Raw genomic sequence first — 22,708 nt, 5'->3', positions numbered from 1 at the left:
TGTGGGATGACAAACTCAAATTTTCACAACACAAATTGATCCACACATTCCAGAAATCTCCCATGTAGAGAGAAATGGGTACCCGACTTTCCATACCAGAAATCACATTGCAAATAATAACACCATAACTGTGGTTGGCTTCCAGCTGGCTTCCTCCACTTTACTGACAAGGATGCAGCTCTGCAGGTGTTACAGTCAGCCCAAGCACACCTTTCCTCCAGTCCTCCCCTCCTGCTGGGAATGCCACCCATGCTGTTTCCTCAATATACTGCTTCTAGATCTCCTCCACCTCTAATCCATTCCAGGTTAATGAAAATCCATCTTATTTGCAAAGAATGGCCCTTTTTGGGCTAGTCCCAGCCTGTTGGACAACGAAATGTTTTTCTTTAATCCATTCTTCACTCCCAAAACACTACGGAAGTCTCATTTGAGGTTGGCCACTGCACCTGGTTTCTCAATTATAAGAGGATCATTAATGGAATTGAGAAACATTTAAACAAAATCCTAATTTGTAGAAGCAAGCTGAGGCCCTACATTGGTATCAAACAGCATCACCAGTTTAGGAGGTGTTGTGGTTTGAGTTAAACCATAACAAAAGGCTTATGAGTACAGGCTGCATGTTTTAAGTGGTAGCTAATTGGTTTCCTAGTTGGCCACATACACTGCTTTGGAAAGTAAATGGGAAAATGGAAAGCAGGAGTGAACAACCAAGCAAAATACTTACAAAAGCTAAAATTCGGAAGGGGGAAATTTGGCATAGTCCCACTGTTCAGCCAGTCACTCACTCCCCTTGTGCAGGACTGACAGGACCTGCATCAGGCTAATGCCTCGGAGGAGCTGCTTTCTCACAGGGAGGAAGCAACCTCTGCTTTTTTTGAATAACTCTCTGCTCTGCATAAAGAATCCATTTAGCAATAATGAACACTTTCACTCAAAATTAATGCAAATGTGTCTCATCACACACGAGATATGAAAAAAATACTCTAATTTTTCAGATATATTTATAATCTAAAAAGATTGCTTTCAAAACAGATATGTGAAACAGCAAGATACTACATTTCTTGTTTTGATGGTCCAGATAGAAATAGATGACAGTCACCAGGGTTTTTCCAGATATCCTCCTGCAAGAAAACTTGCTACATATTTTATATCCCTTTGCATATCCAAATATGCTTACTCATGCAAAATTTATTTAAGCACATCCTTCAACTGAAAGGAAACTGAAGGGCAGGATTAATTAGCACAGCGTGTTCGATCACTTTCTTTAAGGGTTCCCTGTCTGTTTCCATGGTTACACTACAGGAAGAATGACAATCCCATTTAAAAAAAAACAGAGCTTATAGGGGATCATCAAAACTTCAAACCTTAATGGCCCATGTGCATAAAAGCCAAAAGGTAAGTGGTGGATCATGAGGTGAGCACACAATATTTACATATTGCTGCCTGAGCACTCTTTTAGCCTGGGAAGGGGGAGGAAGGATTTCCTGACAAGCAGTGAACTCCCCTCCAATTCCTGTGTCTTACAAAAGATAAAAGGTCAACATATGTCCTGCTGTTGCAGCCCTATTTTGAGAGAAGGAATCCAAGGATAAGGCCCAGTTATTAAAATTAAGGTTGTGTCAGACCCACTGGGGAACTTGTGTGTGATTATGGGAAGGACAGACACTGTTTAATGTTCTCCAGGCACTGACTTCTTATGACCATTATTTACCCAAAATGAAAGAAGAAACTGTTCTGATGCATTACATACTGCAAGGCTTGCACAACATCATCTAGCTGCTCTGTGGCCCAAACCACAACTTAATTTTAACTCATTCATTAAACAACAGCTCAGGATATCCCGGGAAGCACAGTATTTAAAATACAGAGTGAATGATCTATGTCTCTGTATGTTTATGTCTTTAACACAGAAAATCCCCTGCTGCCTCCTACTCTGAACTTAAAAACTCTTTTTCTTTTTTTTTTTTTAAAGAAGAAATTTTCTTGCTTGTAAACACAATTGTCTGTGCTTCATCTGGCTGTATCTTAGAGGATGTATCTGATTTTATCTGATTTTACCTAGGATCAGTTATTGACAAAACAAATTGCACTGATTTATCACTGTGATTTTTAAATTGTATTTGGCTTTTTACAAGAGGCTGTAGCTAAGTCCAGACTCGAGACTTATCCAAAACTCACACCTTTGGCTACATGCACACAAATATTAATATTTGATATCTCTCTAGCTGCAGGATAGCTTCCTAGTCAACTTCATATGACAGTTGGAAGCCTTTGTTCACAGCAAATATGATTCTGCAAATGAGAAAAGCAGTCATGTCTGCAAAAACAAAGGCTTAGCAGCCATGTGCATGGTTTCACTTTCTATTATACCTTAAAAGTGTTGAGCAGCTTATTATTTTGATTTAGATATATTTAAAAAGGCTCTAGCAAGCATACTAAAAATAAGGTATTTTTCTTGTTGCTTTTCCTTGATTCAGCTTCTTTATGTGCTTGCTTTTTTAGCTTCCTGTTTTGTTTATTTAACAATTACTTAGTTTGAGGTAAATGGCTTCTTGAACTGCAACTATGAGTCAGTAATATTATTAAAATTTTGCTAATGTATTCTGTTGTAGATCATGAACTGTCAACTTAACCTGTTTACTCAGCTGCTTGTTTTCCAACAGAAGCTACTTGAGTGACAACAAAAAATAAAAAATAAAATGGGTGGAGACACTGACACTGCACCAATGAAGCGGTCAGCACTCTAACCCAGATGCCAGTTCTTGGCAATCAAAAGTGTCCTGCAGCCTTTAGGTCCCTCTGCTGTTTATCTGAATGCATCTGTCTCCAACATGAAGCTTTACCAGAGCATCTGAGCTAAATTCCTCTCAAGTAAGATAAATTACCTACAACATCCTATGTCCTGGTCCTAATACAGCCATTAGCTTATGATAGTGTGGTTCATTTATAAAAGTTACTCACAATCAGAGAAAGACTAATGAGGATCTCAAATTGGTATTCCCAAAATGCACTTGAGCAATGACTAGTCTTCCAAACTGGAGTGCAGGAGTCAGTTTTCAAGAGACAGAGAGAAGTAAGTAAGACAAAAGGCATGTGTGCCTCTCAGCCTGTCTGGTTTTTCCAGCTGTTATCAGCTGTTGTAATAACAGATTATTTTCCCCTACAAGTCTTATCTCATGTACTATTTAGACAATCACTTACAGTAACACAGATGATAATTATTCCAGTCTGTGAATACGACTCAACTGTCAGTTGACAAACACAAGTTACAGAATGGGGAGACACAGAAATACTTTTCCTGCTACCAGGAAGAATGACTCTAGCACTCATGAAAAGTGTTTGCCCCTTTCCAACAAATCCAGCATCATCTTTTTCATTATAAACTCTCTCCTCTGGCCCCTGTGCCTCCCAAAGGATCACAGGGAATAGAAAAAAGGGATACAAGAAGGAGCTCAGATCTTGGTTATATAAGATCCCTTTGGTTAATTTGAGAACTATCATAGCTGTAAAGCTGTTTATTTCTTTGCTTTAAAATACTTATAAATAATTTCCAATATGTTTTGAAAAAAGGCACACTGATTTTGAACATGTAACATGACTGAAAATATTTACTCCTTGTCTATAAGCAGGAAAAAAACACACTAAAAATTTGGTACTGTGCAAAAAGTGGTACAGAAATACAAAAGAAATAAATGTTTCACTTTTGACACCAGGAAAATGTATCTACCCCCATGGCATTCTGGGTCAGCATGAATATGTTCAAAGTGCTTCTACTAGTCTGGAGGTAGAAAAGTAACAGTGTGGGCAGGAAAAAAAAAAAAAAGAAACAAAGTGCATCAACATTATAAACATTCACATAGGTGTAAAAGCTGGAAAGATTGAAGGACAGCAAGCAATTTCACATCAAAGATAACTTCTGCATTAAGAAAAGACCTGGGTTCCTTATGGACATGGTGTACATGCTATAATAGCCACAACAGATGATTGATTTAAATCTTGCTTTCCAGATTCCAGATTTTTAGTTATCAATTTGTTGTTTCACAAAAAGTCTATAAGAAGATGATGCCCTCTACTCCTATAAAAGCCCCAGTAGGAACATGCCACTGTGCTAAAAAGGCTGTAAGTGAAAATGTCAGAATTACTCATTTCACAGTGAAGTTATTAGGTTTGAAGCAAAGAGTTAACAATTGCTGAACAGATGGTTTTAAATTGGAAAGATCTGCAGAGTGCAGGGAGGAAGTTCTAGAAAGGACAAACAGGCAGAAAATAATTCTTCACTGAAAATGAGAGCTAATACATCTCAGGGTATTTTAATATTCCTTGAGAAAAGAGGAAAAATCAGGAAAGCAGCTATGAATGAATGAGCCTAATCGATACTGGGCAATTATTTGTGTAATAGTAATAATCTACATGTGGAATTTTTAGACATAATTAATGAACTTGCCGAAGACAAGAAAGGTAACAGACCACTTTCACACAGTTTGGAGGTATAAATGTTTCATCACCATTAGAATTTTCCACTAACAAATCAAAGGAACACAGAAAAGACAAAAAAGAGATATTCAGGAGAACAGTGTTGCATGGAGACAAGTTGAGAGCTATGGATGTCCCACTGTCCCATTTGGTGAAGTATAACAGTCCATCAAGCACCAAACACAGAAGCTAACAAGCACTGCAGGCTATTGTGTTTGAAGCTAACAACTTACTGCCATTTCTACATTTACAATGAAAAGCAGGAGAGCAAGGGTCATTTCTGGATGATTCCATCTGGCATTCAAGTAAAAATGAATCAACCCTTTCCAACTGGTACCTGGATAACTTATTTCATAGGTACTTGATGTATGGCATGAGACAGGTTAATACAACATAGCAGTAAAGAAATAAATATGCTTGCTCTCCAAGATTTATCTTTTTTAGAAAATCATCACATAGACAAACTGCCTTCTCCTCTACCCAGGTGCAAAGAGAACTGAACACATACCAGATGCAACTTAATTTTATACAGGGCATTCGAGTCCTTCTAGTTTCATGTTGTATTAAACCTGACAGCTGAAGAACTATTTAATAAGCACAATTTGGTGCTACTGTAGTGACTCACAGTCATTCACACAGAAACACAAAACCTAGGTTTCACTGACAGTTTCATGTTCAAACATCTAATCCCAGTTGTTTACCCCCAGGTAATTTTGTTTAAACTGACCATACAACACTGGCAGTGACAAGGTGATGCCAGGTACTGCTCTCTCCACCTCCTGAAGGGGTCTACAACTCACTGAAGTGAACCCTGCAGTGCTGGACAAAAGACAGCAACAGTAGCATGGCTACTGGGATGTTATTGATGGAGTGATTTATTCTAGTGGGATCAGTTTTGCTGACCTATCATGTCAAATCTAGCTGTTAAGTACCTGGACAGCTTTGATGAAGAGCATATCTCAAGTCATGGTCAGCTATTAAAAGCCTAATCAAGTAGCTGAAAATTTACTTCACCTTGTCTAGGATAAGTAGTTTAACAGGGCTACATGGAAAAGCAGGTATTTGAACAATATTAACATCTAAAGACAAACAATATTATTGAAAAGTAGATCTAACAAGTATTTTGTTTATAAATCAAACCTCGCTGCCATTTGACATTACACTGCAGGAGTAGAATCTGTGAATTTGAAAAACTGTCACCCCAGGGATGCTGAAACCACCAACTCTTACAATACAAGGTCTGACTTATGTATAAATGACACAATTCCATGGCTAGTATCCACCAGATCCTTGTCCCCATACTACAGAGCCAGTGCAAGTGGGTTTGATGTGCCTCCTTTTCCAGCCACGGGGTCACCTGAGCACATCCCTCCGCTGCAGAATGCAGCTGCATGTGGTCCCTCATCCACCCTCAGCTTGTGAACCACGGCTGCCCTGCCTGGCACAAACTGCTCTCTAGAGCTCATGGAGCTTAATCCAGGCTGCTTCCAGTACCCAGACCAGACTATTTATAGATAAGACAAATATTTAGCTGACTTTTGTCATTGCTACAATGTGGTATCTCACAACTTACGTATTCCCTTAGTAGGTAAAACACTGTCTTGGAGTTCTACCAAAGAACTCCAGTAGGTTTTGCATGTGTTATCACATTAGTACATACATTCACATACTAGGTAACACCCACGGCATCTAAAGCCACGTTTGATTGCACAGGCTCAAGTCAGAGTAAAATGATCTGAAAACCGACATTGGTGCAAAACTAACAAAACTGGAAAAAAAAACCAACTCAATTATATAAAAGCTGTTTTAATACAAAGAACAAAATAAGTACAAAACAACTTGAAGATTTCACTAATTTTCAAAATTTCTCCCACTTTGCTTTCAAGAGTGAAGCCATTAAGAAAATCTGTATAAGCACTGCTGCTTCTGTAAAGCAATATTATAAAGCAACATCTAACAACAGAAATCTCTTGAGTGTCACATTCACCTGTTCAATCGAATTGCTCCTCAAAACTCATTTAATGTATATGTCATCTTAAATTATGTGAATCACAAATCTTATAAGAAAACTTTTATGGAAGAGACATTCCAATATGCTTAGGTCTAAATTATTATTTGACTTTGCATCAGAAATAAGGCATTCATATTCCTGAAGAGCCATTTATTCAGTTCTTAATATAATTTTGTCAAAGCAAAAGAAGAAATGAAAGCTGACAATTTCATTTTTAAAAAAGTTACATTAGAAGGGCATTAAGGCTATTCATTAACAGTACAGTTCTGGAAATATGTAGTTAAAACCCAACTGCTCCTAAAGCAGCATTTTTCTCTAAAGTGATAATGAAAACTAAAATGCCACTGCCGGAATGGCAAAGCTGGAGCTATGCAACCCAATCTAGTCCTTTCTGTACAGATGTAACCTACCAGACAGTAGAACTGCAAAACCCTGTATTGTAACAAATAAAACAAGTGAAAACTTGTTGGTACTGAAACCAAGCCATTCTTTTATCTATTCACCTTGGGAACAATGGATGTATTTCTGAATGCAGTGCTCAATAAAAATGACTTGTAGATTGCAAGCAAAGGATCCCTATTAGTGCTTTGACCACCGACAAACTACTACTGTCATACTGTTATTGAAGCATTCCACGCTTTATTGAAGCATTCCATGCTTTATTGAAACCATTTACTCTATCAAGTTTGCATGTGTGAACCAATTGTTAGTACTCATAAGCATGTCTCATTCAGTGTCACAGCCTACAACCTGTGTAGCAGAGCTGGTGGCAATCCTGAGCGCTGTAAGATAGAATGGACAAAGGACTGCCAAAATTCCAAGAAGCTTACATGAGAAGACATTTGTGGTTATAAAGTACATTTCGGTGATCTGCTGCCTTTTTTCTTATCCTTGCCCCTGACTTTTTTTTTTTTCCCCTTCATTTATTTAGTTTTTTTGTAAGGTCTACAGACAGGTCAGAGCTTAACCAAATTTCCAGCCAGCTGGAAGAGTCCAGAAATAAAAACATTGCAATGACATATCCTTAAAAGCAAATACAGTCACAAAAGCAAGTAAATTTGATGCCCAAGTGACTTAAAAATTGCTGCAATAAGAAGGATATGAATATATTCATGGCTGTGGGTGGGAATAAAAGAGATTACATCTGAAAACCTCCTGCTATTTTATTTCCAATGACAACACATAAAATTTGCTGTATAATTTGACCTATTATGAGCCAGAAAAGCCAAAGGTGGTACAACCAAGCTTGGAGAAGAACTTGAGGACCTTTAACCAGGTGAAGTTCTAACCTGCCATTCTCCCTACCATACAAATCAAAAGTTGCTCAGCACCACTTTCTGCCCATGCAAAGCCACTGTTCATGTTCCCACATCACCCAGGCATAAAGCTGCTGATTCCTGATTCTTCCACTGCTAAGTTTTTTAACTCTGGGTCTTTCAAATTATAAGACCAAAAGTCAAGCAAAGTATGTTTTTTTGTGATATACATAAGAGTAACTACTTGGAGCTATCATTTTTTGGTATAGATTTTGGAAATGGACGTTGCTGGAGAAGTGTTAAGTACTGCTAAGACAAGCACTGCCTGATCACTTCTGGCTATCATCAAGGGTAACTGATGCAGGGGAAATTCTCATCTTAAAGCAGGTAGCCCTGCAAGCATGATTTTAATTTATATCAGGACAAATTATGCATCTATGAATATATTAATACAATCAGCCTGTGTCTTTCAGAAAGAATAAAAAATTCATGCATACATTATTAAGAATTACCTAGATAAAAAGTGACTTTGTTGCAAAAAAGTAAGGTTTTAAACTGTCTGGGAAAAAACAAATGATGTTATAAATTACAGAGCCATCATTTCCTTAAAATGCAATCTCAATTATGGAATTATTTCAGACCATGTTAAAGGCACATTTCTCTTAATGAACTGCCAGTTCTATTCATGTAAATCTTTGCACATTAATATTTTTTTTCTGACTGATGATGAATTTTTTCTTCTTTAATCCACACCTTTCCCAGTGAACCTTTAATATCTACATAGCTGATTATTTCCTGTGTAAAATAAATCTGCATAACTATTAACACACTAATGATATTAAAATAACTTTAAAATTTGGCATCATTTTCTCACTATATAATACAGTATGTTCTCTTAAAAAAGGCAACATAAAACAGAATCATAATCAGACCAAGAAAGAAAAGATAGAGAGTACTATGGGAGCTACCTGAGGCTTTACCATGAGCAGTATCTTTTCCTATAGTATTTTTCCCTGTAAGTACTGTAACAGAAACAAGCAAAGAAGATTCAAAACAATAAAATTTGAATGAAATGTTAATATTTTAAGTATGGGTGCTTGTAACCATGATAATCAAAAGGAAATTGAGAGGTGTAGGAAGGGAAAATGTTCTCATATAAAACTGAGAAACCATCACATGACTGAATAAGGCTTTTTTCAAATGAAACAATATTTGTTTTAACACATCTACAGATTCAGATGGATGGATGGATGGATGGATGGATAGATGGATGGATGGATCTCTTTTGTATAGACAGCAGATCTCCAAGTCTTTTGTGCCACTGTCATGTAACAGTCTAGTTCACACTTAAGTGGGCAATATAAGGCAATAAAAAAAAAATCATGATTATCATAATAACACAACACTGAGCTAGCTGCAGTACAGATGACATTCAAATCCCATGTTCTTCTTAAGCACAAAATACTGAAACAGATTTTTCATCACAGTTGTTTTAATGGTGTCATAACCAACTTCCTTTATTGCCCTTAATGGATAATTAAGATGCTTTCCTCCTATTTAAAGGCTTGATATAACTCTCACTTGTAACAATAGAGAATTGCATTGAGCCCTAAGTAATCTGAGATTCGTTTAACAGGGGACTCATTAAGTGAGTCACACCAATCTCCAGGTCCTTCATGCTTTTTAAAAAATAAAACATTTTCCTTTTCAGTCAATAATCCTACACAGGGCTTCTCAGTGGGAAGAGCTAAGTTACAACATCTGCTTTAGTAAAAGCTGAAAAGCCTCGTATTTAAAGCTTTTAAATTTCAATTGTTAAAAAGCAATCAATGAAGACTGGCACAGATAAAAATTTAATAAGTGGCTCTGCTTTGTATTAACAATTGGCAGAGAGAAGTTAAAGTCTTACTTGAATACAGTTGAACCTCCCTACAGTTTTTGCAATTTCTGTCTGCAGATAGTAAACACAGGTCAAATCTGTTCTTTCTTCATAGATTATGAAACCAAATTTCTGCCCATAAGAGATTCTTACTGCGTTGACTTTCACATGGTAATTTTTTGTATAGATTTAACTGGTACCTCAATAAAACCATCAGATATATGAAGCAAATTAGATGGAGATCCATGATGAGAACAACAAAACAAATAAATAGGAGAAGAAAGAAACATCTCCAGCAGCACTAGACCACACCTTCTCCTGCATCTTCACCTGTGAAACAAGTCTTTAGCCCAAATGCCAGGAATGAGATCTACCCCTTTGCATGGCTGTTGTTTGAAATTTTTTTGCCACTTATCCATCTCCCCATTTCACCACAGGTCTGGGCATCACAGCAGAAGGTCACAAGCACAGCATATGAAGCCCATGCTCCTGGAAGGAAAGGGAAGGATGCAGCTTTGCCTACTCCCTGACAGCAGCTAGTTATAGCATTAGAAACTGAGAAGGACGGTCTGGGGGTGCAGGGAAAGCCTATTATCCTCAGAAAGCAAAATAAATAACATGGCAGCCTGCCACACATCTCTGGGTCCACAGTGCCCACAGCTTTTGCAGCCTACAACATTTATTTTTCCTTCAAGAAAAAGATTTGAAGGTGCCATAGCTACCTATCAGCTCTGCTCCTTAGCTCTGGCCTTACTTTGCCTGGATCTAGAAAATGTGGACAGCAAGGGCTTTTTAGCCTGACTCAGTAAGAGGCCATCAAGGCTATTCCAGGACAAACACACACGGTCTGCTCTGCTGCCCAGCCCCAGCTGCCACTGTACACAGCAACAGCAGCTTCTGCTCTCCATGGAAAATGAGGTATTTACAGCTCATTACAAAATAACTACTTTATAAAGTACTTTATAAAGACCTGCAAGCTGGCTCCAGTTTGAGCAGTTTGGGGTTCACTTTCCAGGTTCTCACTTCCTTTTTTTCAATTTATTCACAACATTGTCACTGAAGCCATCTTCCTTTCTTGATATTTAATACAACTAGAGTCCTCAAAGAAGCCCACTACTGCCCTTCCTGAGGGGTAAAAGAACCAATTCTTCAGATTTCAAAGGCTGTTATCATAAAGAAACAGGCTGCACCTGGAGTAACAGCAACCTCCCACAGGAATACGGGAAAGAAAAGTCTTTTCTTTCCATGTTCAACTCAGGCAGGGTGTTAGAGGGGTCTGTGGACCTATGTTTGGGGTAAACTGGTTTTCTTTTTTCTTTACCAGCAGCAGCCTCTGATAACCAACACCCAGACAGCTTCTAGCCCTTCTCTAGAGCCTGCAGAAGGGCTGCAGTGGGGGGCAGGAGCTGTGTTGGGCCAGCTGCTTCAGGGGTGACCAGGCAGCTCCTACAACTCACCCCCAATGGCTGCAATGTGCCTTAGGCTCACTTAAAGCCAGGCAACCAAGGGAAGGCAGCCTATACAAGTACAGGCACTCTCCGAGGAATTTTGCTAATGATTCCATCAAGCTTCCCCAACAATGTAATACCAGCTCTTTGGGCACTGAGGCAACTCCTCGTATCAGCATCTCCACGAACTGATACTCTGTGGAACATTTACACGGGAAAACATCGCAGTTATCCATGCAAGCAATCTCTTATGCTATTCACTTTTCATATTAATTTTATACAGTACATTATAAAGAAACCCTTGTGGGATTCTTACTGTGAAGAAAAAGAACCCACTTTTTTTTTTTTTTTTTTCAACTTGTCAACATATTTTTAGCAATTTTAACAGTAAGCTATACAGGAATAACCTTGTCCCTCATGACATACCCCTGTCATGCTCTCCACAGAAAAATCTATATAGAAATGAATGGAAACATCCTCTCTAATACTCAGCTGCAGTTTTAAACTGCAACTCCATTGAGTATAATTTCCTTTATTTTAATCCTCAAGTCTCTTTGCTCCTACCATCTATTATTTATCCTTCTATGTATCTAGAAGGATGCCTGGTTGAATCACATTGACTTGATTCTTTTACTACATCAGAGGACTTTATACTAACAAAATTCCAAAAGCTTAAGGCAGGACTTTCTCCGTAATACAGATCTCCTACAGATCCTTACTCATTCAGAGATTCCCAAAGACAACAAAAAGCAGTTGGGAAAAGCTTTGGGGTGAGTGTTATTTGAGAGACTAAATGAAAAACATTTTCATGAAGATATCATGCTGTTTTTCCTCTTTCCTCCACAAAGCCCATTCCCACAGTTGAGAAAGAGCAATACTCTCATACTACAGAAACAAGCATTAAAGCATTAAAGTACTAAGTTTCTGATGCTCCTTGTCACTCACCTTGCAACACTGGAATTTGCTGGTAGTGTTACTGCAGTTTGAAGATTTTTTTAAAGGACTAAAATTACCAAAAAAGGGGGCAGGGATTGGGAGGGAGGGGAAGCATCTATTCAAGTATTTTCTAAATTTTTCAATTTAGAAAATTATCAATCATCAAGTTTTCCTGTCCTTTCAAATTATACTCAAGCTAACAATACTTCTAGACCTGTTGTTCCATACTCTGAAATTGTACTTTGCACTTGTGTGCCTGCTATGTAGGTACCTAAGCTAGGCAGGTGCCAGCATAGTTTATACACCCTGTCATGGAGCCATAGCACAGAGAAAAAAGCAGTATACACACAAAAAAGAATGGCATCTAATTAAAACATCTGATTACACAGAAGGTCGTTGCACTATCTGCACAATCCAAAACAAAGACCAAACAGGTCTTCAAACTTCACATTCTCCCACTTCAAGCAGCTTACTTCTGTTGCAGGTCTAACAGAACAGTTAAAAGGGAAAGGCAGCTGCAGGGAAGATTCACAAATGAGAAATTCCCTGAGAAGCAAACCCCAGCAGCAGGTTGGTTATCTCAGAGAGGAAGCAGGCCAAGGGCCCTACTAGTCACTTGGCCACTTTCTCTCACAGCCTCAGAAGTGCTTTTACTGTGCCACATGCTAATCAAGTCTAAATGTTTTGTTCTTGACACACATGACCTGATGATATTCTCAGCGCATTGAAAGGTGGGTGATGTCACCTCAAAGCTATGTAAATATTTTATCAGAAAATATCTAATAACAAGTATAACTATGTATTTTTCAACATAGAAAGCAAAAGACTGTTTTGTAAGAGTATGTAAGAGTAATTGTGCTATGATCAAAATAAGGTCCACATTGTTCCTGGAGGTGTCAGAATATTAGACTGCTAGAGGCTCTTTTCAGAGAATATGAAACAAGGCAGGAGAAGAGTAAATCCTGGAAAGTCCCACACAGAATGTGGGACTCACCTCCCACCTGATTATTGTCAGCTATTTAGGGACTTGCTGCTGCAGTTTATCAAGTATGATAATCTGCATGCAAACATAATTAATTAGCCAATCTTGATTTATATCAGCATATACAATAACTAAATACCAATCTCCAATCATTAAGAAACAAAAGAAAACAAGCATGGTATTTAGTGAGTCACAGAACCACACAAGAAGGAGAATTTGCCTAGTTCAATCTGCTAGATTGCTGAAGGCTTGGTACAGTAAGGGAAGCAAACAGAGATTTCATAACATCTCTGGGCTGCCCCAGTGCTGAAGTACTTTCATACCAAACATCTCCTTCCTTAAAGCCAGTTGTGTTTCAGCTTATGACCATTATCCCTCATCCTCCCACTGTGCACCCAAGTAAAGAGCATCACCATGCTCTTGGTAACCAATTCTTAAGGCACTGTGAGAGTGCAGAGCTCCTCATTTCATTACAGAAGGCAATCTCATGGATGATTTATCTTGACTGAAACTGGCAAACACTTTCTTCACACCTACAAGAAGCCTCACTCCATTATTTCCTATGGGATAGTGGTTGACCGAGCTGCAGAACACCAGACCTTCCTTCTTGCCCTTCCTGCAAATCGATAAAACAACAACCTTTCTCCAGTTATTGGGAACCTCCCTCAATCTACAGTCTGTCAAAGATCACAGAGAGCAGCCTGACAATGACATCAGTTGGCTTTCCCAGGACACTCATGTTGTGGGGGTTTGGGTTTGTCCTGGGCAGGGCCAGGAGCTGGACTCTGTGATAATTACAGGCTCCTTCCTGAGGTCAGACTGACAGGCCTGTAGTTCCCCAGATCCTCCTTCCAACTCTTCTCGTAGATGGGTTTCACATTTGCCAAACTCCAGTCTGGGACCTCCTCAGTTAACTGGGAGCAAAGATAAATCATGGAGAGTGGCTTGATGAGCTCTTCTGCCAGCTCCTTCAATACCCTCACATGAATCCCATCTGCACCCATAGACTTGTGAGTGTCTGAATGGCATAGGAGGTCACTAACTACTTCCTCCTGGATTGCAGGGGCTCTGTTCTGCTCCCTGTCCATGTCCACCAGCTCAGGGGCTGGTGCCCCTGAGGATTACTAGTCTTTCTGTTGAAGGCTGAGGGAAATTTCTTATGGTGTTACTCATTGAGATTTAAAATACTTTATTTCTACTTAAGACTGACATATGCAGGAGGGGAAATAAACAAACCATAGACAGCCAAATTCACACCATAGGATCAAAAATAAGTCTTCCACTTCATTCCATAAGAATTCCTAATATACATTACTTTCCTCTGGAATCTTAATTAGATTTAAAAAAGAATGCAGGTATGGTGTTCAAGGGCCATTTTTCACAGCAACAATTACTCGAGATGTAGTCTCCCCTATTATATCTTCTCAATAAAGCCATTTTTTATAGCTCATCCATTTTTAATTTGATAAAGCCTCTATTTTCTGTTCTCCCTTTTCATTTGACTGCTGAGTCTTCTCATAAATGTTCATTTCCTAGCAGCTAGAGCACAATGAACAGAAAAGCAAACCGCTGTTCATCTGAACAAAGACACTCCCACACAGTGAAGTATGTGTGTCTGGGAGCCCTGCTATAGAAAAACATATGCCCACAGTTATTCAAAGATTCCACTTCAGCCGCAGTGCAATGCACTGGCAGACATGAATAGCCTTTTTTTTACCTTGTTTAGCCAAGAACTATGATCCACTAGCCTGCTTTTAAGTATTTCATATCCTACAGTGAAGAGATTAAGTAAGCCTGACGCCAAATGAAAAACTTCAGACGTGATGCTGATTTTTTTGGTAAACTTACAAAGCCAAAATCTGAAGGTCTTGTCCTTAGAGACCAAAAGACCTTTGCTCTAGGATTTTATATTTATTATGCTAGCAAAGTCAATCCTATCTCTAACAGACACTGATTTCTTGATAGGTTCTCTCCTGCCTTGAGTGCATTTGAAAGCAAAGCAAACATCTTTCTAATTTTCACACTGCTCCTCACATAATTAATCAAGTATACAATCTAAACTGACTTCCTTTCCAAGCACATTATTGCAAATCAGTCATTTGTGGGAGAAAAACATTAAGAGAAATAGGACTGTGTTTTACATCTTGTTTAAGAAGAGTCTTTCATACTGGGAAGGTGGAAGATGGGCTACAAAAACACAGCATATAAATAAGTAAATATGCACAGGGGCACACATACAGCACGCAGGTGTGCTCTCATTTCTCATGATCCCAGTGAAAGAGGTCATGACCTTTCAGACTTAAACCTCAATGCTTCTAATTTTTCATCTTGCTTCTCGGAAGAGAAATTTAACCCATCTGGTTTTCAGTTTTATGAGGTCATGAGCCATGAAAGAAAAACTAGCTTTAAAAAAAAAAAAACAAACCAGGAGATATATAATCTTCTGTCGGTGTATAAGAGTAGATTACGCAGATGTTTCTGGTATGTCAAGGCAAACTAAAAAGGAAAAAAATATCTGTGGCACAATATTACACTTTCAGGTCTCTACCACTGTGTATTTATTTTTTTCTGGTTGTACTTATACATTTCTGGTCCCTCTTTCAAAACCATGCACAATGGTCAACCTTAAACGCCTGCCAACACAAAGCTGTGAAAATCCTGCCTTTCACGTCAAAACTGAGCTATTTAGCCTGGTGCTACAATGAGGCAACAATTTCATTAGGAGTGATAGATAGTTACATTTCCTACTACAGCAAGGCACAAACAATCGTCCCACCCTGTCCTCTGCTCTGTGGCAACATGAGGCAACACAACCAAACAGAGTCAACTTGTGTCTGAGTTGGACTTTCCATTGATGGGTTCACACCTCCAGCAATGCATTTAATAGTGCAGGTTGTTTTATTTTTTCTTAAAAATACAGCAAAAAAGTTTGCAGCCTCCCCAGCCACACAAGCCGTAGAGCTTCAGCAACCCAGCCCCACACCGTAGGAAACATTTTACATCCAAAAGAGTTTGTGAGATCTTTTATGGTTTTCATCATCCACCAAAGCTGGAGAACCATTGTTACAATCTCCTGAAAAATTTATAATATGGGGATGCTTGGAAGTCAGATTCATTCATAGGGTTCTACACATATAAATGATACAACAAAACTATTAAACAGCACAACACCTTCAACAGAGGGTTAACTCATATTTCACTACAAGAACACTGAATGATGCACCTATTTCATATCCTCAAGAGATGAAATCTCATAATAAAATGCAACATGCAGGAATGGGGGTTTTAAGCATTTATTTCAAAAAACAGCAAGTTTTGAAAAATCACAGCAAAGAATCATATGTAAACCAGGAGACAAGTGCTTCTAATACTATTTCTCTAACTGCCTTACAATTCAAAGGCCAATCAAGTCGTTGTGGACTGTGTCCACCTTAAATCCTGTTCCCTTCTCCAGCATAGCAAATACACACTGAGCTGTTAATTTCAGTAATGCTAATTAAAAGACAAAACCTCATGACAACGTTAACAGTGAAATTGCCAATTAGCACACAAGGCTTCCTCATTACTGGTGCTGCATGAAATGTGAAGCATGATGTGGATAGCAGTCATAAAATAAAAGACATTTTTAAAAAGCCAATAGGTCACATTTTCAGCTTACTTCAAAAGTACTGCTGGAATCAGTAACTGAGAAGCTGACCTACAGGAAAGAAAGAAATTCCTACAACCTTTTGGGAAAACCACTAAAGAAAAATATTGCCATTTTCCACATCTGCATTCACAATGGTTTTCAGAGGAAAGAGTACTTGCCTTGGTGTAGCCACTAGAAAATGACTTAAAAATTTAAAAATAGGCCAAAGGCTAAGATTTCAGTGGCTAATTTATCCTGACTTTATACTCCATGTAAGGCTTCCCCAGAAAAAAACTAAAGGATACTGAAAGCAATCCAGGTGATCCTAGTGTCCTTTATTCTACAGAAGGAACACTTATTCTTGCGTCCTTCAGCCTCTTTCAATGACCATTTAATTAAAGTTAATCCAGACCTCCACAATTCCAGAGCTACTTCCATAAAGTGATTGTGCTTTTCATACAGTCTGTATTTCCTCAGGTCTCTCTCTACCTTTTTTTTTTTTCTTTTTGAAGGTTTTTAATTCTAATTCAGAGGTCTCATGGTAAATAAAATGGAAATACTTTCAGCATTATCTTCCTTGAGAGAACTGGAGTAAGTATTTGTTTTTCACTTGCTCCCTTTTAATCAAGCATTTTGTTGACCATAATCAATTTCTTCACTCAGGAGAAAAATGTGCAATTATCTGCAATGAAGAAGGTGTGTCTAAGGAATAGGGTGGGGGGGAAGAGAAATCAATGGAACCATCTGTCTGACATTCCTACAACATTATAAGATACTTGTAATTAACTGCTTGCCTACCAAAGTCTGCCAGCTTTAACTCCCCCGTGTCACTGATCAGAAGGTTCTGTGGTTTCAGGTCCCTGTGCAAAATGTAACGCTGGTGGATGTAAGACAGTCCTCGCAGCAACTGAAATAAAAATAACTGAAAAAGAGGGGGACAAAAAATGACCTCTGTTAATATTTTGCATATAACCACAGGTGATTTCTTCACGATATGCAGGGTGCTTGCACATTGCGGTAACATTGCGTCAGAATTCCTCCCAAACTGGCTAATTCCCACCCAAATTTAACACAATGAAATTTCCATCTGAAATATACTTACTTTGCAAGGACTAAACCCAGCCTCCAAGCCCTACTATGTCATAGATTCAATCTGACTGCTTTAAAAAGAATGAGAGCAATACAACCATGTGCAGAAGGCTCGGTTTCTACCAAATTATAATTATATTCCATTTACCCATATGGCCTTAGAGATTAGGTGGTAGCCTGAAGACAGATGTGTATCTTCACTAATTATAGGAAACAACAGTACAGGGTGGATAGGGATGGGGAGATAAGGCTGGGGGATGGAACACTGAAACTAAAACAAAGAAGAAATTAATAGTGTAACAATAATGCCTGCGTACCCAAGGAAATCTGCAAGTAAAATAGATTTTATCCTTTGAAATCTATCTTAATGGGAGTTTCTTATGTATTTTTCATTAGGAAATAATAACTCTCACTGAACCTAAACACGACTCTTGAAACCTACTTGCAATAGTCTTTAAGGTAATTTTAGACAGAAACCTAACTCACCATCTCCTGGTTTCTTAGAGTCCTTCCCCGGACTCTATAAATGCATACTCCTATATCTAAGCATTACTATTGCGTATTCTGTAATTTACAATTATGAACAAAGAGCTGGATGGAGAGGATCTTTTGTCCTCCCCTTTTCATCTCCTGCATGCATCATTCTCCTGCACCCTTTCAGACACTTGCTGTGAAGGGCTGTGTTAACTGTCATGGGTTTTGTCAACACAAAGGGTGAATGAGCTCCCAAGAGTTTTCTTTGCAGTTATGAAGAATCTATCCCAATGTAGAGAGACCTTCCTTACACCTGATATATTTTAAGAAATACTTCAGTTTCCAGATGTGAATACAAAAATCCCTTCCAAAGCTAAATATGGAGTATTCAGGAGCAGGTATGGACTCTGTGCCTCACAGCTCAGAGGACAGTGAAACGTGCTCTCTAGGAAGATGTGGGAACCACACTAAAGATTGGGAAAAAGTCAACTTAGGCACACAAGAATTTCTAATTAACTTGCAACACAAGCATCCTATTCAGTGATTACTGAAGTGAAGAGACATTATAAAAAGGGTTACAAAATCTGATTATAGAAGAGAATAAAGGCTGACATGAAAGAAACAGAAATGTCATGTTACTGAAGGTGAAATGAATTTAATTGCATTTCATTTTTTTCCCTGAGTGCAGACACAATGCACTCTATGTTTAGCTATTTAGCCAGGGCACAAAGAGCCATATCAATCACCTTCTTGCCAGGGTAGGGTCTAACAATGTGCTGAGGGAACCTAAGAGCAAAATACAGGAACAAAGAATAGCAGGAAAGTCATAAGTAACATGCACATTCCTTTTTGAATTGTGGTTAAAATGGAATTCATGGTACATAAAAACTATTTTAATAACAGCAAGAAGCAGAAATAGCTTTCATTACAGCCTGAAAATATCAATTTATTCTATTAAATTACTTCAAAATAATATATTTTTTAAATAAAAAGATGGGCAAAATAACCAGTTTTCCAGGCTAAATCCATGGCATTTAACTTCAAACATTATTTTTAAATATGCAAAGAAATTTCAATTATCATGGTAGCTTACAGCACTGTAATCTTTATAATAACTCAAAATATATTTATTAATCTTTCATTTGGCTTTAGTGAAAAGAGTAAAGTGATTTGACATAATGTGCTAAAAAAATGCCCAACAACTTCACAGCTAAATAGAATAAACATCTGCTCTTGAGGACAGCTTTGGAATGTAGTTTTATTCCAAACTTGTAGACATGCTGTACTCATTAAGTACTTCCCCAAAAGTTAATTAATTCACTCACACCTCCTTGGAGGAAGCTCATGGAAGAGAAGGGGGGAAAAAATCTTCCTGAATTCATTATAGGATAAACTCAAATATTGATTTTTTGCTTTCTATTTTTCTCTTCCCCCTTGTTTTTATTTAGTAATTTAAATGTGAAAAGATTTACTTGAACACAAGCCTAACATCTGGCAGCAAAGCATTCCGCAAACCACTGGCCCTTTGTGATTGCTTGGGATGAGAAAACGCCAAGGGACGCCTCTCCATTTCCAACAGACTCCCAGCCCACAAAAAGAAAAGATGAATTGGAAAAAGTTGTTCCTGCTTCCTCACAAAGCACTTCTGCCTTCTCACAGTCAAGTTCACACCCCTGATCTTGAGGAAAGCCTTCTCCTAGAAACCAGTTTTCTTTCCAGATTTTCTGCATTAACTTTGCAAGAACAAAAAAGAATCCTAGATGAGGAACCATCAATCCTTACCCATATACCCAGTCTGAAATCGACATACCTCCTATCATGGTCATACTCTCATCTTACTTGATCCTTCCACCACCTCATTCAATTCCAATCACTATGAAACCTCAGCCTGGGGTTTTTTCACGGGCTTTTGAACAAGCAATGGAACTGCCATTTCCCAAGGCCCCACGATGGCAGCTGCAGTCAATGGCAAATTCAACATGTATTTCAACAAGTTGGTCATGATGGTAAAATCAAGACAGATTCACAGCTCTTTTAGCTTTTTTTAGCTTCTTTAGCTTTGGTAATTTTAATATTTGCATGGTCATATACAAGGCTGTATAGGTATTGAGTAACCCTTAATAAACTAAGACATCATTCACTAAGACATAATTTGTGTACAGTTTCTAGCTTATTAATAAGAATAAAGGTTTTGATAATAAAATTAGGCTCACAGAATGCCAAAGGTCATTGTGGTGAGAGTTGAAAAAGATGGAAAACAGGACAGGGATTTGTCCCCAGAAGTCAGGTTTTCAGCAAAGCTTAGTATTAGGAAGCTCAACACTTTACATTCAGACAAAAAAAAAAAACTTAACACTTGTGGCTTCAAGTCTCACTTATTTCTTTCAGTCATTAAAAAAATACCTTTTTTCCCTGACTGTTATGCAGCTCTCACTTTAATGAGCAACATATTTTAATGAACACTTTTCATTGTCAGCAAGAAAAATGCATGCAGGTCAAAGCTAATTCTGGGTTTATGGACTGTGATATTAAAAGAACATTAGCAGTTCTTAAAATACACAAGAGAAAGCCCTCAAAGGGGTGAGTTAGCACCTACATAGTCCTTCAAGTGTAATGCCTGGATAACCATTTGAGCTATATGCAACATTTGACTAAATGTCCGTAGTAGTTTTAGAATACAACATTTTCTGAGAGACTTGTAGCTATGTGGATGAACTGCCCAGCTTTCCTGGTGTTTTATTGAGTCTGGGTGAGTGTACAACCTAGGGCCTTACATGCAGACATACAATGGCTGCCTGGTGGCCCATGTGCTGCAGAATGCTTCACTATCTGTTGGCCTCTGAACGAGCTTGTTAGACACTGACACAGGCTATGCAAAACACATCCAAAAGGTGGCATTGAGAGCAGCTGACACTGTCTGACTTAGGTTCAGAAAGCTCTTTCCAGGCTAAGGATGAACAGGAACGCTCATGTACAAGTATTCTGTGTAAAGTATTCAGATGACTCCACACAGTTGCCCTTCATTACCAGAGATGGTAGAGAGTTTCTGGCAAAGGATACTGGGGCAAGTGAAAAGCAGAAATCCACAACATGCCTAGGGTGATTCTCTGGAAAATGTACCATTTCCACACAGACTCTGCTGAAGCACTGAGGACCCCAATGACAGAAAGGTTGCTTGCCACGAGGACAGAATAATGATGCCTGTGGAGGCCTTTTTTAAGACTTTCCATGATGTCAAAGAGAGATTTCTAAACTATTTTCTTCATTTGAGCTTCCTTAATTCATGTTGTATTTTGGGAATAGAGGACCTGATCCTGGATACAGAAGTAGAAGGCTACACAGAACTAGAAAACTACAAAGAACTTTTCAGTTTACAGAAGATGCACAAAACTCTTGGTTCTGCTCTCTTGGCAGCAAAAGTCTGCAAAAAAGCTGAGATGATCTGGAGCAGGAGTTAATATGGTTTCAGAAGAAAGCTGAAAGCAAACCTGAATTAATGTATCTTTCCTTTAGCAAGCTCATACTGCTCTATTTGTAGAGCTACTTTTGAAAAATAATACACAATACCGGACAGGCTTTATTATCACCCAGCACTGATTACACACATGTTCCTGCTTGCCCTGTGTATCAAAGCACACTGTCTGGGTATCACACAGTCATCTGAATGCCAAAGTGTCTATTCAGCATCAATAAAATCATCTTTAGTCTTACTAGGCCATCAAATCTAAAAATACCAGTGAAAGAAACCAAACTTGGGACATCCCATCTCACACTTGCAATCAGTGAAGTTCTCCCTATCTTTCAGAGGACAGTACAGGCTTCTGTACATCACTGGCTATTTAAAAAGGCAAAAGGAGGTATTAAATCACTACAGTGCCATCTCACAGCCTTGGAAATAAACACAACCAAACACATTACTCAGTTCCATTCAGGTTCCCTAGACTGTTTAGGAATCTTAGAACTACTTGTTTTAAAACATTACATTAGGAAAAAACTACCTGGAAATATGCACTATCACAGAAGCAATGAGAAATGTCCCTCTGTGACTTCTGCTGGCATGTCAAAACCTCATCAAGCACAATCTTTTTTATCACTCTTGGTTTGCTATTTGTTTCCCTCTTCAAAACCAGGATAATAACCAGGAGATAAAATCCAGCTTTTCACTTCTAACTATGACCTGGGGAAATACTGCACTTTTTACGTCAAAGTTTTGTAGACTCTGTTGCTTAAATTGCCAGAAGAATTTCCAGGAACAAAGTATTGACTTGAGACAAATTTGAATCCCTAGAAATAAGGAAAATCTGAATAAAAAATTATTAGCTATTTGAATCTGCAGGATTTTCAGGACCATAATAAGACTTATCTCACAAAAAGGTTTCTCCTGTCTGTCTTCCCTGGAATCAACTGAGTTCTCTCCACAAGAATTTTAAAACAACCCACTCCAATCCACTCCACTACAATGCTTTTATAAAGGCTTCTAACTTGCTCCTGCATTCCTTACACAAGAGTCTAGAGTCTTACCAAGTCAATGT

The 22,708-nt window shown here is 38.3% G+C and overlaps 1 protein-coding gene across 5 annotated transcripts in view; it reads right to left on the bottom strand.

Annotated features, from left to right (window-relative positions):
* Positions 1–22,708, bottom strand: part of CDK14 (cyclin dependent kinase 14) — a 313,650-nt gene that overhangs the window by 134,696 nt on the left and 156,246 nt on the right. For all 5 annotated transcript variants that reach the window (XM_038128378.1, XM_038128382.1, XM_038128380.1 and 2 more), the window contains one exon: positions 17,412–17,535. In XM_038128378.1, coding sequence (XP_037984306.1) covers positions 17,412–17,535 — 124 coding nt within the window. The remainder of the gene's footprint in view (positions 1–17,411; positions 17,536–22,708) is intronic.

The sequence above is a fragment of the Motacilla alba genome, chromosome 2 (genome assembly GCF_015832195.1).
Source record: "Motacilla alba alba isolate MOTALB_02 chromosome 2, Motacilla_alba_V1.0_pri, whole genome shotgun sequence".
NCBI classification, from domain to species: Eukaryota; Metazoa; Chordata; class Aves; order Passeriformes; family Motacillidae; genus Motacilla; species Motacilla alba.
The sequence above is the reverse complement of the archived record's forward strand: the minus strand, read 5'-3'. Positions and strand labels throughout refer to the sequence as shown.